Genomic DNA, 17,667 nt, shown 5'->3' with positions numbered 1-17,667 from the left:
GGAGACCAGCGGGGAGAGCACAGGTCCTCCTCTGCCCACACCCTCCCTGTGCAGAAGACTTCCGCGCAGGGAGAGTAGGAGGAGACTGGGCGTCAAAGAACTTCTTTGCTGGAAGAAGTTCAAGAAACGCCCACTGACGGATTCTGCCAGCGATTGAGACAGCCATGGATGGGTGGCTGTCCGGACAGAAAGGGTTCACCCAGGTAACCCAGCCAGGTGTGGTGACAACTTACGCACGAGCAACCCCTAGAACCATTACAAGAACATAGATGGTCTTTTAGGACTCTGATTTCATAAGTCAGAATTTCCCACAGAGGATCTGCTTGTGCCTATTACCAAACTGAACAATGCACAGAGCAACAAACCAAGGATGGACTGTTCTTAAACCATTTATGGTGTATTATATTTAAGGGGCAGGGGAATGCAGTAACTAGGGAGGAGGGAAGACAGAAACAAGTACCAAAAGTTCCTTGCTCATATTGGCCTCACATTACATGGAGAAGCATAAAAGTGGGAAGCCTGTTTGCTTTGTACATCTTCTGGCATGTCCCATGGCTTGTTCATTTGTAACTGAACAGATCAGTAAGCTGTAAATATAGCAACAGTGCAACAGAAATCCTCCTGCTTTTTTGTTAAGCATGCCTCATCATCTGGCAAAGAGACAATGGAGATTCGTGGAAAAAGAAATTTCATTCTGACATTCAGCATTTAAAATGGTAAGTGATTTTTTGTCAGGCAGAACAATTAACATGCAAGCCCTCGTGGCAGAACACCTCCCCCCACAACCTTGGCGTAGCAACTCTCAAGCCTCTGACAAGCAGTGCATACCAGGGAGAAGATGGACAGATGTAGCAGCCAGGGCCATGATCCTGGAGAAATGGAAACTTGGCCTAGACCTGGTCTGCCTTCCATATTCTTAGGCCAGTGGAGCTAGAAGAAGTTGGAAAGGTATGCAGAAGGTATGGCCCAGGAGGACGGAAGGGCAGAACTTCCATCTTCAAAGAGAACCAATAGGTCCCTTCTTTTGTTGGGCAGGCAAAAAAGTCAGTCATCGCAAGCATGAAATGGGGGAACAAGAGCTCAGTTCTTCTTGGAAGTCTGAAACTCCAGACAGAGGGAAGGTTTGCAGGTAAAGAACCAATCTCAGAAAACTGGGGGTCTTGGAGAGGAATCCAGAGCTGCCAAAGGAAAGCAGAACACTGCACCTAAGAAGAAACCAATCTGAGAATGATTGCTTTCTTGCATTTTGCACTTCTTATGTTTCATTTGTTTGTGGAGGCACTACTGGATAGAGGGCAGGGATGGGCAAGTCTGACCATTTTACTTTCTCATTTGTAAAATTTGTCCAACAGTTTGCTACATATTGCCATCATTTTGTTCATCATGAAAACCAAACAGGGCTTCAAGTGTGAATTTTGCCTAATATAAAACAATTTATTATTATAATAATAAAACAATTTTGTGTGCAAATCTGCACACTATACACATTTTTGCAAAGCACATTTCACATTTTTGTATGTTATTTGCACTAATAGCTGCATTTCTAAGCCAGGTGAGGGTAGCCGATGGGTTTCAAACCCTTAGTGAGTTAGGGACTTCCTCTGTGTGTGAACACTGGCTCTGGCAGATTGAGCAGACGAGACCAATAGTGGGTGCAGTGGTCAAGAAGGTGGTTTCTTCACATGCTGTAGAGGGAAGTGCATGGCAGATGGGAAACTCTAATCCTAAACCTCCGCTGCTTGTGGGACATATTTGGGATAAGAAAAGGCTAAGGAGTAAACTCTATAGAAATCCAGAGGGGAGCCCTAAGATGTTTGGATGGCATCTTGTACGCCTTCTTCCGGCAACTGCTGCAGCCAAGCTGGTGTCAGACGCATTGCTCTGCTTTCCTTTGGGCCATATCAGTGAGGCCAAGAGAGGGGTCTTGTCGTCTGGGCTGCCCAAGACCTCCATACACACTGCCCTGACTTGCATCCCAGAGCAGTGCCGGATTTACGTATAAGCTAAACAAGCTATAGCTTTGGTCCCACTCTCTTGGACCTCCTGGATGTACATTTCCAAAATATAACAATTACCTTGATAAAATACATATTTTGTTATGTGCAAATGGCTGTAGATACCTATAAGGTCCATAAATTACCATATAGAATATATGCAACACAAAAAAACAGTGACAATTTGTTGTTGACAAAGGACAGCTGGACATATAAAGGCCCCCATTACCTTCAGTAGCTTAGGGCCTCATCAAACCTAAATCCCAGAGTGGTCACTTTGGTGCTGCTAATACAGCAATTTGACATCAACCCCAGAGGTGCGTTCCAGTCTCTCTCTCGAGAGAGAGACAAGTAACAACAACAACAACATCAAGCTGCATTTTTGTGCTCATTTAACCCAAGTATCTGTAATTTTTGTACACACTACCTGGCTGGAGAACTGCATTTTAAAATTCAGATAACTGCAAATTTTGACGGGTTTCTGTGTTTCACATCACATTTATTTCGGGAAGTGTGAATTCCTTCAGAAAGTTTGCCTTTAAATGCAAATTGATTTGAATTTCTCCTCCTTATCTAGAAAAAGGCTGGTATCTAATCACTGGTACCTAATTTTGGGGATTAGTGTAGGGCCCTGGGTGTCTTTGGGAGCCCCAATACTGCTGCACAAGAGCTATCAGATGTTTTTCTGCCTCTTATTCATTTGTCCCCTGTAATGCCTTCAGCAAAATATAGCCAAGTCTGAGCTATATATACAGTAGAAGGAGGGTGATAGCTTTACAAAAATTATCAAAAACATTTTGATTCTACATTTGTGTATGAAATCTTTCTGTAGTTGCTTAGATGACAGAGCAAAATTCCACTCAATTTACTTATCTAAAAATATATGGTAGTGTGTTGAAAGCCTGTTTTTACCAAAGCAATACATAAAATTTGCCATTTGAAACAAGATACATTCCACTGGGACCATGACTAAGGATGACTTTACATGACCACTTTGTACAATAGTTGATTTCGTATAAAATAGTTGATTTGTATAAAAGTAGTTTGAAACGAGCAGATTTTAATGTGCAATAAAAGCATAGGTTGAGCACCAATGTTAGTCATTCTCAGAGTAATCCCACTGAAATCATTGGGTCTACTCTGAGTATACCTTAATTGCTTATCATCTGAAATCAATATTTTAATTATTTCTTATATTAATATATGCAGTTTTTCATAATGTAAAAGCAGAAAAGTAGCTAATCTTACTAATACTGACTCCACTTTATGTAGCTGGTAGACTGTAATGGATCCGAGCTGGCATATATTGTTTCCTTCTTAAAAGTGTTTCCAGCTTCTTGCCATGAAGCCATAGTTAGGATTAGTATTGTACTGGCAGGCTCAGGTGGAGGAGGAAGAGGAAGAAATTGGAGGGGGGAGCTGAATGGTAGGAGCTTGAGTTGGAGGAGGGAGGATCTACTCTTTCTGTCCTGACTTCAGCTCCTTTGGAAGGGGGAGCCGAGAGCCTCAGCCAGCGCTAGGGAGGGCTTTGATCAGCTGAAGTAGGAGGCTGAACAAGACACAGCAGTGACTGAACAGGAGTCTGAAGGTGAGGGTAGAGCCTTGTCACTTAGAACAATACACCATCTTTGCAGATGGGAGCAGAGCCACGCATCCTGATGAAGCAGGCACTTCATCTACAAAAACTTGGCAAGATGGGTGGGGAAACTCCTTGGGACATCTTCATTGCTTCCATCTAGTTCTGAATTTCTTGCCCTGCTCTTGAGCTCCTGAATCGTGACTCCTGAGCACCGTGCTTGCTGCTGAGCCCATGCTGCTACTTGCCTGAACAAAGAGTTCTTTCTTACTTATGAGTAAGGTCCTTTGCCTCTGTGCTTTGAATGGAAACCAGGACACTTCTGTTCAGAATATGAAACCCAGGATTGAGTCCCTTCTACTTGGGGAACAGTGTAGGTAGTGGAATAGGGCAGATGAAATCAAATACTTTTCATAATTAACCCAAGTGTTTTGACATACTGTGATTATAAAAGGAAAAACAGTTTTATTTTGCTTGCCAAATGTCCTTGTTCAACACTAGTAATTTGAGAGCAGTACTCACGATGAACAGGATGAACTCAGGCCATGCTCATACAAACTAAAAGAAAACAGGATCAATATTAAAGGGTGATTTAGAACAAGTAACACTTCAGAGCAGTGTTTCTCAAGAGTGGGTTTTGTGCCACTTTTAGGTAGGCCTCAGTGCTGAGGGCATCCTTACTTACCTGCCTTGTCCCCTAACTGTACTGTAGCTTTTTGGCTGAACTAATGCCAGCAGCAGCAGTTTGTTGCCTGCTGAGTAAAGGTGGCCAGGAGACAGAGAAGGTTTTTTTTGTTTGTTTTTTTGTTTTGCGGGGTGGTTGGGCATTTCTCTTATTGGAGGGGAAAGGACCGGGAGAGTAGTTGAAAGAAATTAGAAAGTGTAGTTAAAAATTAATATAAAAAATTAAAATATTAATAAACTGGAAATAGAAAGGATGGGGATAATAGAGGAAAACTGTTACAAGGGGAAGAAAGGAATGTAAAAGACCAAGGGAGGAGGAGCGATATAAACTGGCAGGTTTTTTGGGGGGAAGGAATAAGTTATAAGTTGAGTGTGAATGGAGAATTGGAAAATATCACAGGAGATGGGTAAAAAATACTTTGAATGGACACCTGGGATTTGGAAGGGGGAAATGTGAAAGGAAAGGCCTCCATTTAGAATCTCTGAATCAACAATTTATGCCTAAAATGGGGGTGGGAGCCTGAGTCATAAAAGCTCTAGAGAAATGTCTGTACTTTGAGGAAAGCTGAGCTATGGAACTCCGTGTCACAAGGAAAATGTTACAGCTGAAAACAAAACCAAAAACCAAAAACACAATTTCCAAAAATGGATTAGATAGCAGTAAAAAGTGCTGCCAAGAATTGCCAGTTGATTATGCCGAACTCTGCTTACACCTGCCACCCTTTTGTGACTGGTGGACCTCACTAACTTTTAGCCATGTCAGGTATATGCTGGAGGCAGAAGGTTTGAGAACCCCTGCTTTAGAACAATATGTTGAATAGGTGCTATTGATGAAACTCTGTGTCTATGTTAACTGACTAGCTAACGTCATTTGTATACCAGCCAATAAACAATGTTCTCTGGGTGATTAACAATAAAAGATAAAAACCATAAAAACAAACAGAACCCTGAAAACCAAACATTATAAAATCCCAGCAGAAAACTACATAAATGAGACCATCAGCAGCAGCAGCAAGTAGAAGCAGATAAAAACTCTGAAAGTCTTAAATTGATATTTAAAATGCTTGGGAAAATAGGTTTTCACCTGGTAATGAAAATGCTATATACCTTGGTATATTCTTAAACTAAAACCATTCTTAAACTGAGGCATGCTTTCCCTAATGAGGCCTCCCATTGCCGGTGCCCCTCCACCATTCGGATTCTGTTCTTAGACCGAGGTAAAGTTTGCAAAGCGGGACACTACTTCTGGTTTTGCAGAGTTCGTAAACCGAATAGTTCGTAAACAGGGCTGTTCTTAAACTGAGGTACCACTGTAGTAGGTGCAAGGCAAACCTATCTGGAGGGGGTGTTCTATTGTTATGGTTCCATCACTGAAAAGGCCGTTTCTGTAGCAACTTCCTGCTGTATATCATTTGCTGAGGACGCCTGTGGAAGGGTCTCTGATGAAGACCTTAGGGTCTTGGTAAGGTCAGATAACTGGAACGGCATGTTTAAGAGCATTCCCAGTTAAAGAGATTAAGAGTGTTATATATGGGAATGGGTAAGTTAGGGAGAGACAGACAATTTTACTTGTGTATAACCAGTGCCATTTTTCTAGACAAAGAGGTGCCAGAACTCACCATGAGACCTCCCTCATTTTCTTAGAATGGCAATAGCGCCCATCTGAGAGGTGCCGGAATTGAGTTCTGGTGAGTTCTAGCTGAAATAAACTCTGTGTATAGTTATAAAGGTCGAATGCCTTTATAACTCCCACAAAATTGGTTTGGATCCAGATGTACAAGAGAAACCCCCCAGCAACAGGGTTTACTGCCCCCCTTTCCCTTCACGCCCCCAGCTGAGGTTCAGGGGATCCTCCATAATGGCATAGAATAAGGTGGCTTATAGTGGGTGAAGGAAGTTCACATATAACATGGGGAAACACCTTTGGTGAACCTTCCACTTGTCTGGATCCCAGCCATTATAAATGTAAAAAAGATTTATGCATGGATAGGAAGTATCTAATAGAAAAGTGAAATATTAGGGGGAATGACCAGTGCTAAATGTAGGTTGTGTAGTTGGGTTCATTTATTGGTGCTTTTTTCATTGAGATGTTTCTCCTTTGTTAGCAATACATGCTAAAGGCTTATTCATATTCGCTAGCTGATTTAAATTTTTGTTTTCTTGTCAGGGCATTTAAGGGACTAGCAGGGTGACACTGCAAAGATTGCTGGAGGCTCTGGCGTCTATAACTGTCTGTCAGTGGTGGAGAGAAGTATTCTGAGCATTGGGAAGTATCTGGAATGCAAGGGTGTGATGCGTCTTTAGAACACAGATATGTTGCTTCTGTCATAACCCAACCTCTTTGGCAGAAGAGCTAAAAAGAATATCTTGTAGTTTCTCTATACTCCCTGTATGTAACATTCAGGACACCTCCATTTCCTTTCTACTACTTCAGTTCTTGTTGAGTAGCTGCTAAGCCATTCCCAATGAAACTTAACCTTTAACCAGTTGGTGTCTGATGGAATCAGATTGTTCTATTCATGGACATAGCCAAGGTGGGGACCAGGTGCTCCTAAATCAATACAAATCAATACAAATCTGAGCTTCTATCTGCCCCCCCCACAAGCCTGCCCCCTAAAAAAATCCTGGCTATGCCCATGGTTCTAATTACAACAGATTTTGTGTATAAACTTGAAAATGGAGATTTGCAATTCCATAGTTCCATAAATGTACAGTTGGCTCTAAAAATAAACCAAGCTCATGCTTATTCAATAATTTATTTTATTCTTATTTGTCATTTTAGACCCATTTTATTATGCTTAGAGGAGGGGCTACTGTGTGTTTGATGTTAGGAATTACAAAACATACATATTCGGTATAGAACATGTACAATGCTAAAAATTACTTAATCTTAAAATGATTGTGTAAAGTTCATATAACTGGTACATTCTTACATAACAGATTTGTTTTCCTGAACCAGCTTTCCATGGCAGGGGTACCCAACCTGTGGTCTGCAAGCTCCAGGTATTCTATGGCATATCCATATCAAATATTCCTATTGATTTTTATTTTTATTGTTTCTTTTATTTCCCATATTGTATTTTATTGCATTACAATTTGTATTCTATTGAATGCAAATTTTAATATAATTAAATACAAAATAAGAAATTAAAGGATCACTAACATTACAATTAAAAACACAGAACATAAGTCAATTGCATCTGCAGAAGTAAGCTGTAAAGTTAAGGCTGCCATCTGAAGCACACTCAGAAGTGCTAGTAAAATTAGTATCAGGCTGTAACTCATCTACAAAACAAATGTAATCTGTGCAAGATGTTGTAGTATTCAAATGAATGTTTTAGCTTATTAGGCAATGAAAATTACAATTTTAAAATGTTTTGACTGAAGGCAAATTTTAGGAATGGCAAAGTTATATAAAATCATAATAAAACCAACGTTGGACTTTGTTGTTTCTTCTTCTTAAATTCCTAAATATATAAGTAAACCAACACCTTATGAATACAGTAATATCCATAGCTCTATTATTTTTCTCCCATCTGCTTTGACAATTTGATTTCAATAATTGAATAATTGACAAAAACATGTAATGGAAAGATTGTGCATTCTCAAGAAATGAGCAAAATTATTTAGTTGTAATGTTGGATAATAATGAATGCCTTATTCTTAGTACTTAGAGGAACACTGAAGTATGCAGAACTGTTATTTCCAGCTACAAATATGTTTTGCACATCTAGTGTCTGAAAATGTAACACAGTTAAACAAATAAACTGAGCAAATTATACATTTAGTTTGAAGTGGATACTTGATAGTTTCCCTGGAATGTGTAGCTGAAGACACTATTTTGATCAGGGTATACATAAGTCATAGCAGTTATGTTGTAAATCTGATCAATTCAATTATTCTTTGGAAAAAAGTAGGAAAAAGAAGCAAACAATTTTGCAGATTTCAGGTAGATATGTGTCAGGAGGAGACAATAAGATTTTAAGAAAAATAACTGCATACTATTTTTAAAGTCATCCAATCATGTTAGTTTCTTCAAATTATTCAAATAATGCATAGGAGATACCCGTGCATGTGAATAAGTGACATGCAAGCTCTCTGTTTTATAAACATTTGCAAATAACCACGTCTGCACTGTTTTACTAATGCCAGCATTAGATTCCAGGAGGCATGTTAAATGATGCTATTTACCGACATGACAAACGATTATGGAGACAAAAAACTGCCCTCTTGGTAAGTTTGGGTAGCCTCCCGTTCTTTATCACAGCTGACTGAATAAGGAAAACAAATGGAAAGGCTTTCCAACGAGACCCTGTGTGTATTTCTACTGAGTGCCAGTGCCCACTGAACAATTTTAAACAGAGCACCAATTACTGAATGAGAAAACAGATGAAATATCTCGTTTTCAAAACGGTTGCAGACGTATAACGCAAAGGCAGCCTAATGCAATAACAGATCCACCCCCCCCCGCCCCTCAGTAAGGAAAACTTCAGGACTGAAATCAGGTTCATTTGCTTTGAATGTACCATAACAGATAAAAAAGAATTCTAACAGTTATCTTCCAGTCATTTATAGAACGCTGTCCTTTTTTCATTTCAAAATGTCTCTTTTGTCCGTATGTACTAGTAAGGATCCAGAAATCAAATAGATGAAACCTTACAACTAAGATCGGACCAGTTTTAATGAATACCAAATTGTATTATTGTTTCTTCTTCTTCTTCTTCTTCTTCTTCTTCTTCTTCTTCTTCTTCTTCTTCTTCTTCTTCTTCACAGAAACTAAGTGCTCATTGGGATGAGGAAATGGGGCAACTATTCTCATCAAAGGAATGGGGGATGTAAACCGGTACCACGTGAAGATCGGTGCCTCTCTTCCTTTGCCACAGGCTTTGGCACCGTTTTGTGGGCGAGGTTCTTGCCGTTAAGGAGCCGCCTTAACTTCGGGCACCGTTGCCTTCTGCGAACGCGCTCGGCTTCGCGATTGGTTTGCTCGGGACGAGCCTCCTTTTAAAGCACCGCTCCGCAAAAGAGTCGGCGAACGTTTTTACGGGGAGCCGTGGCTCCCTCAGAGAGGAGCCGCCCGCGCAGAGAGGCGGCTTGCCAGGTAATGGCCGTCTGCGTCCCACCCGCGCCCTTCCAGGGCAGCCCTCCCTCTCCTAGCGCCCCTCTGGGCGAGAGAGCCGGAGGAAGAAGGCAGGGAGCGGGAGGCGGGCTTTTCAGTCCCCTTTCCTCTCCCGTTGGTGCTGAAACGGGAGCTTGGGCGCGCGAACGAAACCGACAGTTGCCAGGCCAGGCAGCGAAGCCAGAATTGCGTGGCGAGCGGCTCCCCCTGGACAAGCGCACCTGCCGTGAGGCGGGCTGCGCCCCGAGAGACTGAGCGCTCAGGTGAGGAAGAAGGACGCCGGCTGGGCCAGCCCCCTTCTTCCCTCGCAGTCACGTTGTGGGCAGGGCGCGTGGCCGCCTCTGGGACCCCCTCAGCCACGAGCAGCGAGCCAGACACGTGTTCCCAAGTTGGGAAACGGGAAGGAGCGCAGGTGCCTTCAGCGCATGGCCTTGTTTCTCGTCGCAGGCGGCAAGTTCGGCGCCAGACTCTCTTCAGGGCACAGTCCCGAAAAGCGCGCCCCTCACCAGTGCAGCACAGATAGGTAGCCGTGTTGGTCTGCCATAGTCAAAACAAAACAAATTCCTTCCAGTAGCACCTTAAAGACCAACTAAGTCAGTTCTTGGTATGAGCTTTCGTGTGCATGCACACTTCTTCAGATACACTTCAGATACACTCAGTGCAGCACGTTTGCCTCAGAAGCCAGTTTGGTTCAAGGCGGCTTCCCGCCAAGATAGTGTGCGCACGAAGGCAACCTCAGCCTGAAGGCCTTTGGGGACGTGCAGAGTGCTTTCCGCCCCTCACAGCCCGAAGTTGTCGCTGGGAGCTCGCTGGAAGCCTCTTCCCTTCCCAAACTGGACACCGAGCTTATGTCTTTTTAGAAACTGAGCGCTGAAGTCAAAGCGTGACACAAAGGCGAGCAAGAGAGCGCTCCTGCGCTTACGCTCGCGGGCTTCCCAGGGGGGGGGGGTGCCGGGCCTTTGGGTCAGACCCCCCCCGGGCTCTGCTTAATACGCTCTTCAAGCCCGTGCAGGGGAACTCTGGGTGTTTGTGAACTTGGAAGTGCTGAAAGGGCGCAGAGGCGGCTGAGGGGCAAATCCCTTCGCTTCCCGCGCTTTCTTCAGGCGGCCAGTCCGCTGCTTGCCTTGGCTTGGCTGCGGGGAGGGGAGCAGGGAGGCGGCTCTGAGGCACCAGGCTCCGCCAGTGGGCGGTTTTTCTGGCGGCCAGCCGGGGTTGGAAATTGGAAGCAGCACTGCAGTCAACTATTTTTTTCCACGCTCCTCGCTCTGCCTTTTTTTTACAGACAGAAAGAAATGTTTGCATTGCTGAGAGGAAAGGGGTGGATTGTGTGTGTTTGCGCGCGCGCGCGCTTTAACGCCAAGGTTTGAGGGGTGGGGGTCGCCAGAAGACTCCTCGTTCTCCTCAAAGGGGAAAAAGCAAGATATTCAGAAGATGATTCTTGACAGGGGATCCTAAACCCGAGGAAGGCGGCCGGCCACCCTTCGCGGGCAGGGAAAGGGGCGGAGGAGCAGCAGCAGCAGCAACCGAACCGGCCCTTTCGCCTGCCTCTGCTTCCCTCCCCGCCGCCCCGCCGTGTGACTCTCGGCAAAAGTCCTGCCTCAGACTCGCGCGGAAAGGGCAGGAGCGGAGCTCGACGGCCAACCCGGAGAAAGCGCGCTTAGCCCGCCCCCAGCCCCCCCCCCCGCTGCAGGGGCGGGAGGGGAAAACCCGGGCTCCAGTCCTAGCCTGCTCCACTCCCTCGGCCAGGCGGGGGGCTTCCTTCCCCGGGAAGGGACCGGGCTGCCGGCGGCCGCACTCGCATCCTCGCAAGGAGCCGCGGGGACAGGCTCCTGCAGCCTCTTCTCCAACCCAGCAGCAGCAGCAGCAGCAGCAGCAGCAGCAACTCCTCCCGTCCCCTCCGTCCCCTCCCCTTCTCCTTCCTTCCCCCCCTTGCCCCCACCTCCGTTCCTCCCCTCGCCTCCCTCCCACCTCCCCAGTCCCCGCGGGAGGGAAGGAGAGGGGAAAGCAAGCACGGCGTCGGCAGGAGATGTTGGAGCACCACCACCAGCAGCTGCCTTGATTGCCTTCCCCGGCAGCGGCGGAAGCAGGAGGCGGCGGCTCTGCCTCCCTTTTTCCATCCTGCTCCCAGCTCCCAAGAAGGCGCCGCCGGGCAGCGTCGTCATCGGCAGCAGCGCTCGCCTCCCGCCTCCTCGCTTCTTTGCCCGGCTTTTTCTCGCTTGCGGTCCTGTAATCGGGTAGCTACAGGAGGAGGAGGAGGAGGAGGAGGAAGAAGAGCGCCCGCCCGCCCGCCCGCCCGCCCGCGGCGACGGCCCCCGAGGCAGGAGCCGGGCTTGCAGGCAGCGGCAGCAACAAAGAAGCGCCGTCTCCCCTTTCTCGCCGTTCTCCGCCGAGCTCTTGTTAGGGCCAGACATGGAAGATGGATCTTCTTCGGGCAGCTGTTTTAGGCGGTTTACCGAGTGTTTCCTGAGCGCAAGTAGGTGGCTTCGCGTTTTGTTCTCCGGCTGATTGCTTTGAAGGGCGAGGGGGGTCTGGATGCGGGAGTGCCCCCCCCCCGTATGTGTGTGTGTAAAAGAGACGGGGGGGGTGCTTCCAGGGAAACTTGGTCTCAGGCGCCGCTCTTTTGAGAAATAAAGCACTGCTGCCCCTGCGATGCGAGGGTGGTACCTCTCTATTGATGTGGAATGGGGTAACAAAGGGAGGAGGAACAATTGCTCGTCAGAAGATAGTGCGAGAAATAAATGGGTTTAAATTCCAGGAAGGTAGAGTGAGATCAAACCACCACCAGAAGCAGTGTGCTTGCTGTAAATGGATTAGCGAGGGAGGACGCTTGTTTCAGGAAAGTGAAATCTTCCTTCAAGAAAGTGAAATCGTCTTCCTTGGATACTTGCTGTTCAAGACTGCATAGCCCTCAGTTGAAGATGCTTTAAACATGGGATGTCCTGTTTCAGAGCAAGTTTGCTTATTAACGCTGTGGCAAGCAGTGCAGTCTTTACTAGGGCGTGCTGAAAGCAGCACAATAGATTTCAGGATTTTTCTTGTTGGAAACTTTACAAGAAGAAAGGAAAGCACACCAGAGCACAAATGCCAGGGAATAGTTGGTTACGGAAGGAATAATGAAAAAAGAAACAATCATTTGTTACTTTCTCTTGCATTCACTTTCCCCCTTTGTTCTCTGATTCACATTTCAGTAGAATTGAACACATTTGTGATGTGGTGGTAAATTATTTATTTTTTAAGCTATTTCCACAGTGTCCTTTGCCAAAAATAGCCACAGGTCAGTTTACAAAAAATAACGTACTCTAAAACAATAAGCAAAAACATGATAGTAATTTGCATAATTACATGAATAGCATATTTAAAAACACCATAAGAATTGTTTAACCCATCAGCCCCTAAAAAGGTGGGTTTTTGCTTGGCACCTGAAAAAAACATCATAGTTGGGGTGAAATGCACCTCAGTGGGGTGGTCATTCCACAGATGTGGAGCCACCACTAAAAAGGCTCTTCTATAGGTCCCATCACTACACTTCTTTTAATGCTTGAATGCCACTTGAATGGCATGGAACCCGAAGTAGACAAATGATGTGGAATAGTCTTGTCAGGTGACCAAGATTTACTAGGACTTAGGACAGTCGTAGGTCTTGGAAGTTAACAAATGAAAAATGGATGAACATGGAATAATATTAACCTGCCACATACTAGCAGAGGCATATATATATAAAATTGTGTTCTACCATTTAACACATAATAAATCTTCATTCTTGAGTAATTGGGGTAGTGTATAGTTTCTATTTCTATGGCAACCTGATTTAAAAGTATATTGGTAATTGTGGTGAAAACAGAATTCGGGGGTTGTCATTGCTTCTCATTAATACAGCACAGATGCGTGATCTGTTGAATGATCATCTCATTGTGAAGATGTTGATAGTTCATCTTCATTATTGGACCCATAACGTATCCCCCATTTATTTATAGTGACTAGATGGCTATTTAGATAGATCTCCCAAAGTTTATATGGAACACAACTTCCCTTACAAACTTCCCATTTTAATGTTTATTTATTTGTATTTGGGAAATCTGTACAAGTGTTCGCTGACCGCTTTAGGGAAAATGTAAATGGGATTATTAGTTTGCTTCTGCCCTCTCAGGCTCTTTGAGTGTGGAACACACTGGAAGGGTTGCAAATAGTTGCATATTTTTTAAAAAAAAGTTTTTGGGGAAAAAGCATGACAGTAGAGCTACCATAAAATGTGATGGGCGGTGGAGTGGGGACTTGTGATTAAAATCATAGGCAGTTTTGAGGGAAGAAGAGCACATGGTGTGACAAAATAGATGAATTAACAAGGTTATGAAGGGTTCCACATGCATTTGGATGGAAAGCCACGAATGGCCACCACTTCTTGCTTTCCCACCTCCCTTCACCACCTTGGAAATGCTTTGCATGAGGGTTAAAAGGAATGTGTAACTTGAAATGAGTTTCAGGGCCATACTGGACTTTCAGGATTGGGTTATTCCGGATGCAAGTTTATGTGTGAATAACCCTTTCTCCCGTGTTTTCTTCAACTGCTTCTTAAAGCTATTTTCCTCCTACGAGAGGATTGGAAGTTACCCACCACAGGAGAAAAACCTGTTAAAAAGGGGAAGAAGTTGGGAAAAATGTGAGTAAAGGAAAAATTTGGCCTCCCTGCTTCAGTCTCTCCTACCCCACAGCTTTGTAGGGATTCAGCACAATAACTTGTGCTGGGTCACAAGGTATTCTGGCTAATTTGAACCTTTCCTTTTTGCTTCCAAGTATTTGCTTACTTGTGGGGGTTGTGATAACTCTGCAACCATTGGTATATTTTCTACACTGTATCTACACTGTGTCTCTTACTACATTTCTTTTTTCTTTTTTAATGCTTCATGTAATAGCAAACGTTAACATTATAAATACATTCACTGTATTCAAATTAACTTCTTTATATAGAATTATGTTCCTTTAATTCTGTGCTTATAGATTTATGTTAAATGTGTAATAGATCACTTTAAATAGGTAAAATAATATTTAAACCCTTTTACAAAATCTTTATAAGTAAAATAGATAATTGATTCTAGTCATTTATTAGCAGTGAAAAAGTGTAAAATAATTCCAACTTAAACATTTATTTCACTTTACCAACTGGGGAATCATGTTCAATGTCCATCTTTTAACTTTACCAAATCTGAAAGTTGCTGAATCATTTTCTTTCAGTGAGAATTTTATCAGGTTGCCATTTCATAGCTGACAACATCTTGGTTGCTCTTAATAACTAAAGGAATATGATTTGGTTGAGATATCCCAATAATACTTGGATGGAATTTAATAGTACAGAATAACTTTTCACATTCTACATATCTCATCTCCGACATACATGCATGTAATCCACACCACCTTTTACATGTCCAACATCTGTTAACAGGATAGATTTTAGCTATATGCTTCAAGCATTAGGTATCAGCAACAAAACATCTTGAAATAATCTATTGCCGTTTATTTAGTTGCAGTTTGCCTCCCCTTATTCTAATACTAAGTCATTATGTAATATCTACATGCATAAAAATAACAATAATACTTGTCATTCTTTAAATAACAAAATGCTGATTAATGTTGTGAGACTGGGGGATTTGGACAGGAGAAGATACGTGGAACCAGAAATGTAGCTGGAGACTCTTTTAGCAGTTTTGTTAGGGAGATTTCTGGATTATATATGTTGATAATTTGCATTTTCCTTACATTCATATGTTTCCCCTGTGTCCCCATCAGCTAAAGATGTCTGTACATATGGGACAGCCTGATGTTTTCAAGTGGTATATAGAGGAAGAGGCAGATATTTGAGGTTTGGGCTCTGTAAGCACGTGGGTGGGTTGTCTGTTGGAGTGTTTAAGGTCTACCTCTACATGTGTCCCTGTTTACTTGCAGATAAACTCAAATGTTATAGAACACCACACACCTCAACTGACTTCCTTCCAAAATAGACTAAGTCTGGGTGAGGTCTGGGCCCCTGGAATGCACCACCGTCCAGAGAAGCGTGGAGATTGTAGCAATACATTTTAAGTTGAATAACTGTCTTCTGCCACTGTTGTTTTTGCATTGTTGGATGTGTTTTTCTGATTGTTTTATTTCATTTTAGATCGGTTGTGAATCCCAGGAGCTCAGCTGTAGGGTGGGCTAGAAATGAAAGAAACAAATGCGTAGACGCAATTTTACCAGTGTACCCCTTTTCACATGCACACATCAAATAATTTGGTGCTTTTCATAAAAACTGAGCAGAATCTTCAGATGCCTCTTTGAGATTATAGTTTTTTGTAATGTTGGAAACATCCCATTTCCTGATTTCTTCTTCTGAAAGACAGTCTGGTTAAAGAGATCCCAACTTTCCCACAATATCCTTTGCTTGTATTTAAATAGATATTTTCCCTTAACCTGACCACTGCCATACCTCCCTGCTTTTTTATATTGACTTTAAGGTAAACATATCTTCCTTAGACAGCTCTAATTTGTTTGGGTAAAGTGGTGAGGGCTAGTTTAGTGATCAAGATACATTACTTTCAGTGACAGAGCATGTGAAAATGAGTGATGCAGCTATGCTCTTAAAACTGCAACATTTTAAGATGTTGTTGCACAGTTTTACTTCTGTTGTGCCATGCTGAGCAAACTATTGATGGTTGTTTTCCCAACAGAGTCACTGTTTTGAAAATTTCTCTGTTTCCTGTGGGCAGTGCATTTGGAACTGCTGATACTAAATGCTCTACAGACAGGGTTCTCACATAATGTTTAACCATAGTTTAATGCTATGTGGACAAGCTGCAGTGAGTCCTATTGTTGTTGTTGTTGTTGTTGTTATTATTATTATTATTATTATTTATTAGCTTTATATACCACTCTTCATCATAAGATCTCAGGGTGGTTCACAGAATAAAATACAGGATAAAAAGAAGTAAATAAGTAAATCCAAACTGTAAAACAATAACCCCCCTTTCCACAGATACATTTAAAAGGCCATAGCAGTGGTTTTCAACCACTGTGCCGTGGCACCCTTGGGTGCCTTGAAAGATGGTCAGGGTGCCGCAGGCAACACTGGCCTCTATCCCTCTTTCCTGCGGTGCTCTGATGCCCTCTCGTGTTTCTGCCTCCCAAAGGCTTGCACAGCCGTTTGTTGCAGCAGCCCTGGCTGCAAGCTCCACAGACAAATGATGCCTCTGGGGCTGGCCAGGGTGTGCTGGTTGCCAGGAGCTTTGGTGGCCTCAGAGTAAGCAAGCAGGCAGCCCAGCAGACCTTGCTGTTGGGAATGGATGGACAAGTGGTCAAGGGAGCTGTGAACTCAAAAAAGTTGAAAACCTCTGAGCTATAGAATATTAATAAGCCAGAGGCCTGGTTGAAGAGGAATGTTTTTGCCTGGTGCCTAAAAAAAGAAGATACCAAGCAAACCTCCCTGGGAAGAGCATTCCACAAATGGGGGGGGCACTAAGGAGAAGGTCCATTATCGTGTTGCCACCCTCTAGAACTCATGTGAAGGTGCATGGAGAAGGGCCTCATATGATGAAGACAGAGTTCAGGATCGGGAGAGGCAGTCCTTCAGGTATTGCGGTCCTAAATTTGGCTTGTTAGCAACCAACCGTTGCTTATCACACAACTTGCTTCTTGAGTTATTTTGCTGTCCAGGTGGTCTAAGTAAAATGCCCAGTTTCCATTCTTCTGCTGAAAATTAAATCTCTGAGTTAAAACTTGCATAATATAAAGTACTGTTAAGTAAAGTAAAGGTAAAGGGACCCCTGACCATTAGGTCCAGTCGTGGCCGACTCTGGGCTTGCGGCGCTCATCTCGCTTTACTGGCCGAGGGTGCTGGTGTACAGCTTCCAGGTCATGTGGCCAGCATGACTAAGCCGCTTTTGGCGAACCAGAGCAGTGCACGGAAACGCCGTTTACCTGCCCACCGGAGCGGTACCTATTTATCTACTTGCACTTTGACGTGCTTTCGAACTGCTAGGTTGGCAGGAGCAGGGACTGAGCAACGGGAGCTCACCCTGTTGTGGGGATTCGAACCGCCAACCTTCTGATCAGCAAGCCCTAGGCTCTGTAGTTTAACCCACAGCGCCACCTGCGTCCCTAAAGTACTGTTAAATTAAGGCAAATTTGACTGTATTTACAATAACATTAAAAGATTTCAAGCGAGTTCCATAAACATTTCTGTGTGATTGGCACATGCTCTTTTAAATGTTGCTAAAACAATAGAGTTAAATTTGACACATAGAAGCCATTTCTTTATGAAACATTTA

General features: G+C 43.7%; 1 protein-coding gene across 6 annotated transcripts in view; it reads left to right on the top strand.

Moving 5' to 3' along the window:
- Positions 1–17,667, top strand: part of PDE10A (phosphodiesterase 10A) — a 188,185-nt gene that overhangs the window by 91,099 nt on the left and 79,419 nt on the right. For 2 of the 6 annotated variants that reach the window (XM_081855171.1, XM_081855170.1), the window contains exon 1: positions 11,689–11,846. The exons of the other annotated variants lie outside the window; for them this stretch is intronic. In XM_081855171.1, coding sequence (XP_081711297.1) covers positions 11,783–11,846 — 64 coding nt within the window. In that variant the 5' untranslated portion in view covers positions 11,689–11,782. Of the gene's footprint in view, positions 1–11,688; positions 11,847–17,667 lie in introns of those variants that run through there. 6 annotated transcript variants of the gene reach the window in all.

This window comes from Podarcis erhardii (assembly GCF_964252035.2).
Source record: "Podarcis erhardii genome assembly, chromosome: 3".
NCBI classification, from domain to species: Eukaryota; Metazoa; Chordata; class Lepidosauria; order Squamata; family Lacertidae; genus Podarcis; species Podarcis erhardii.
This window is presented reverse-complemented; position numbering and strand designations above follow the sequence as displayed.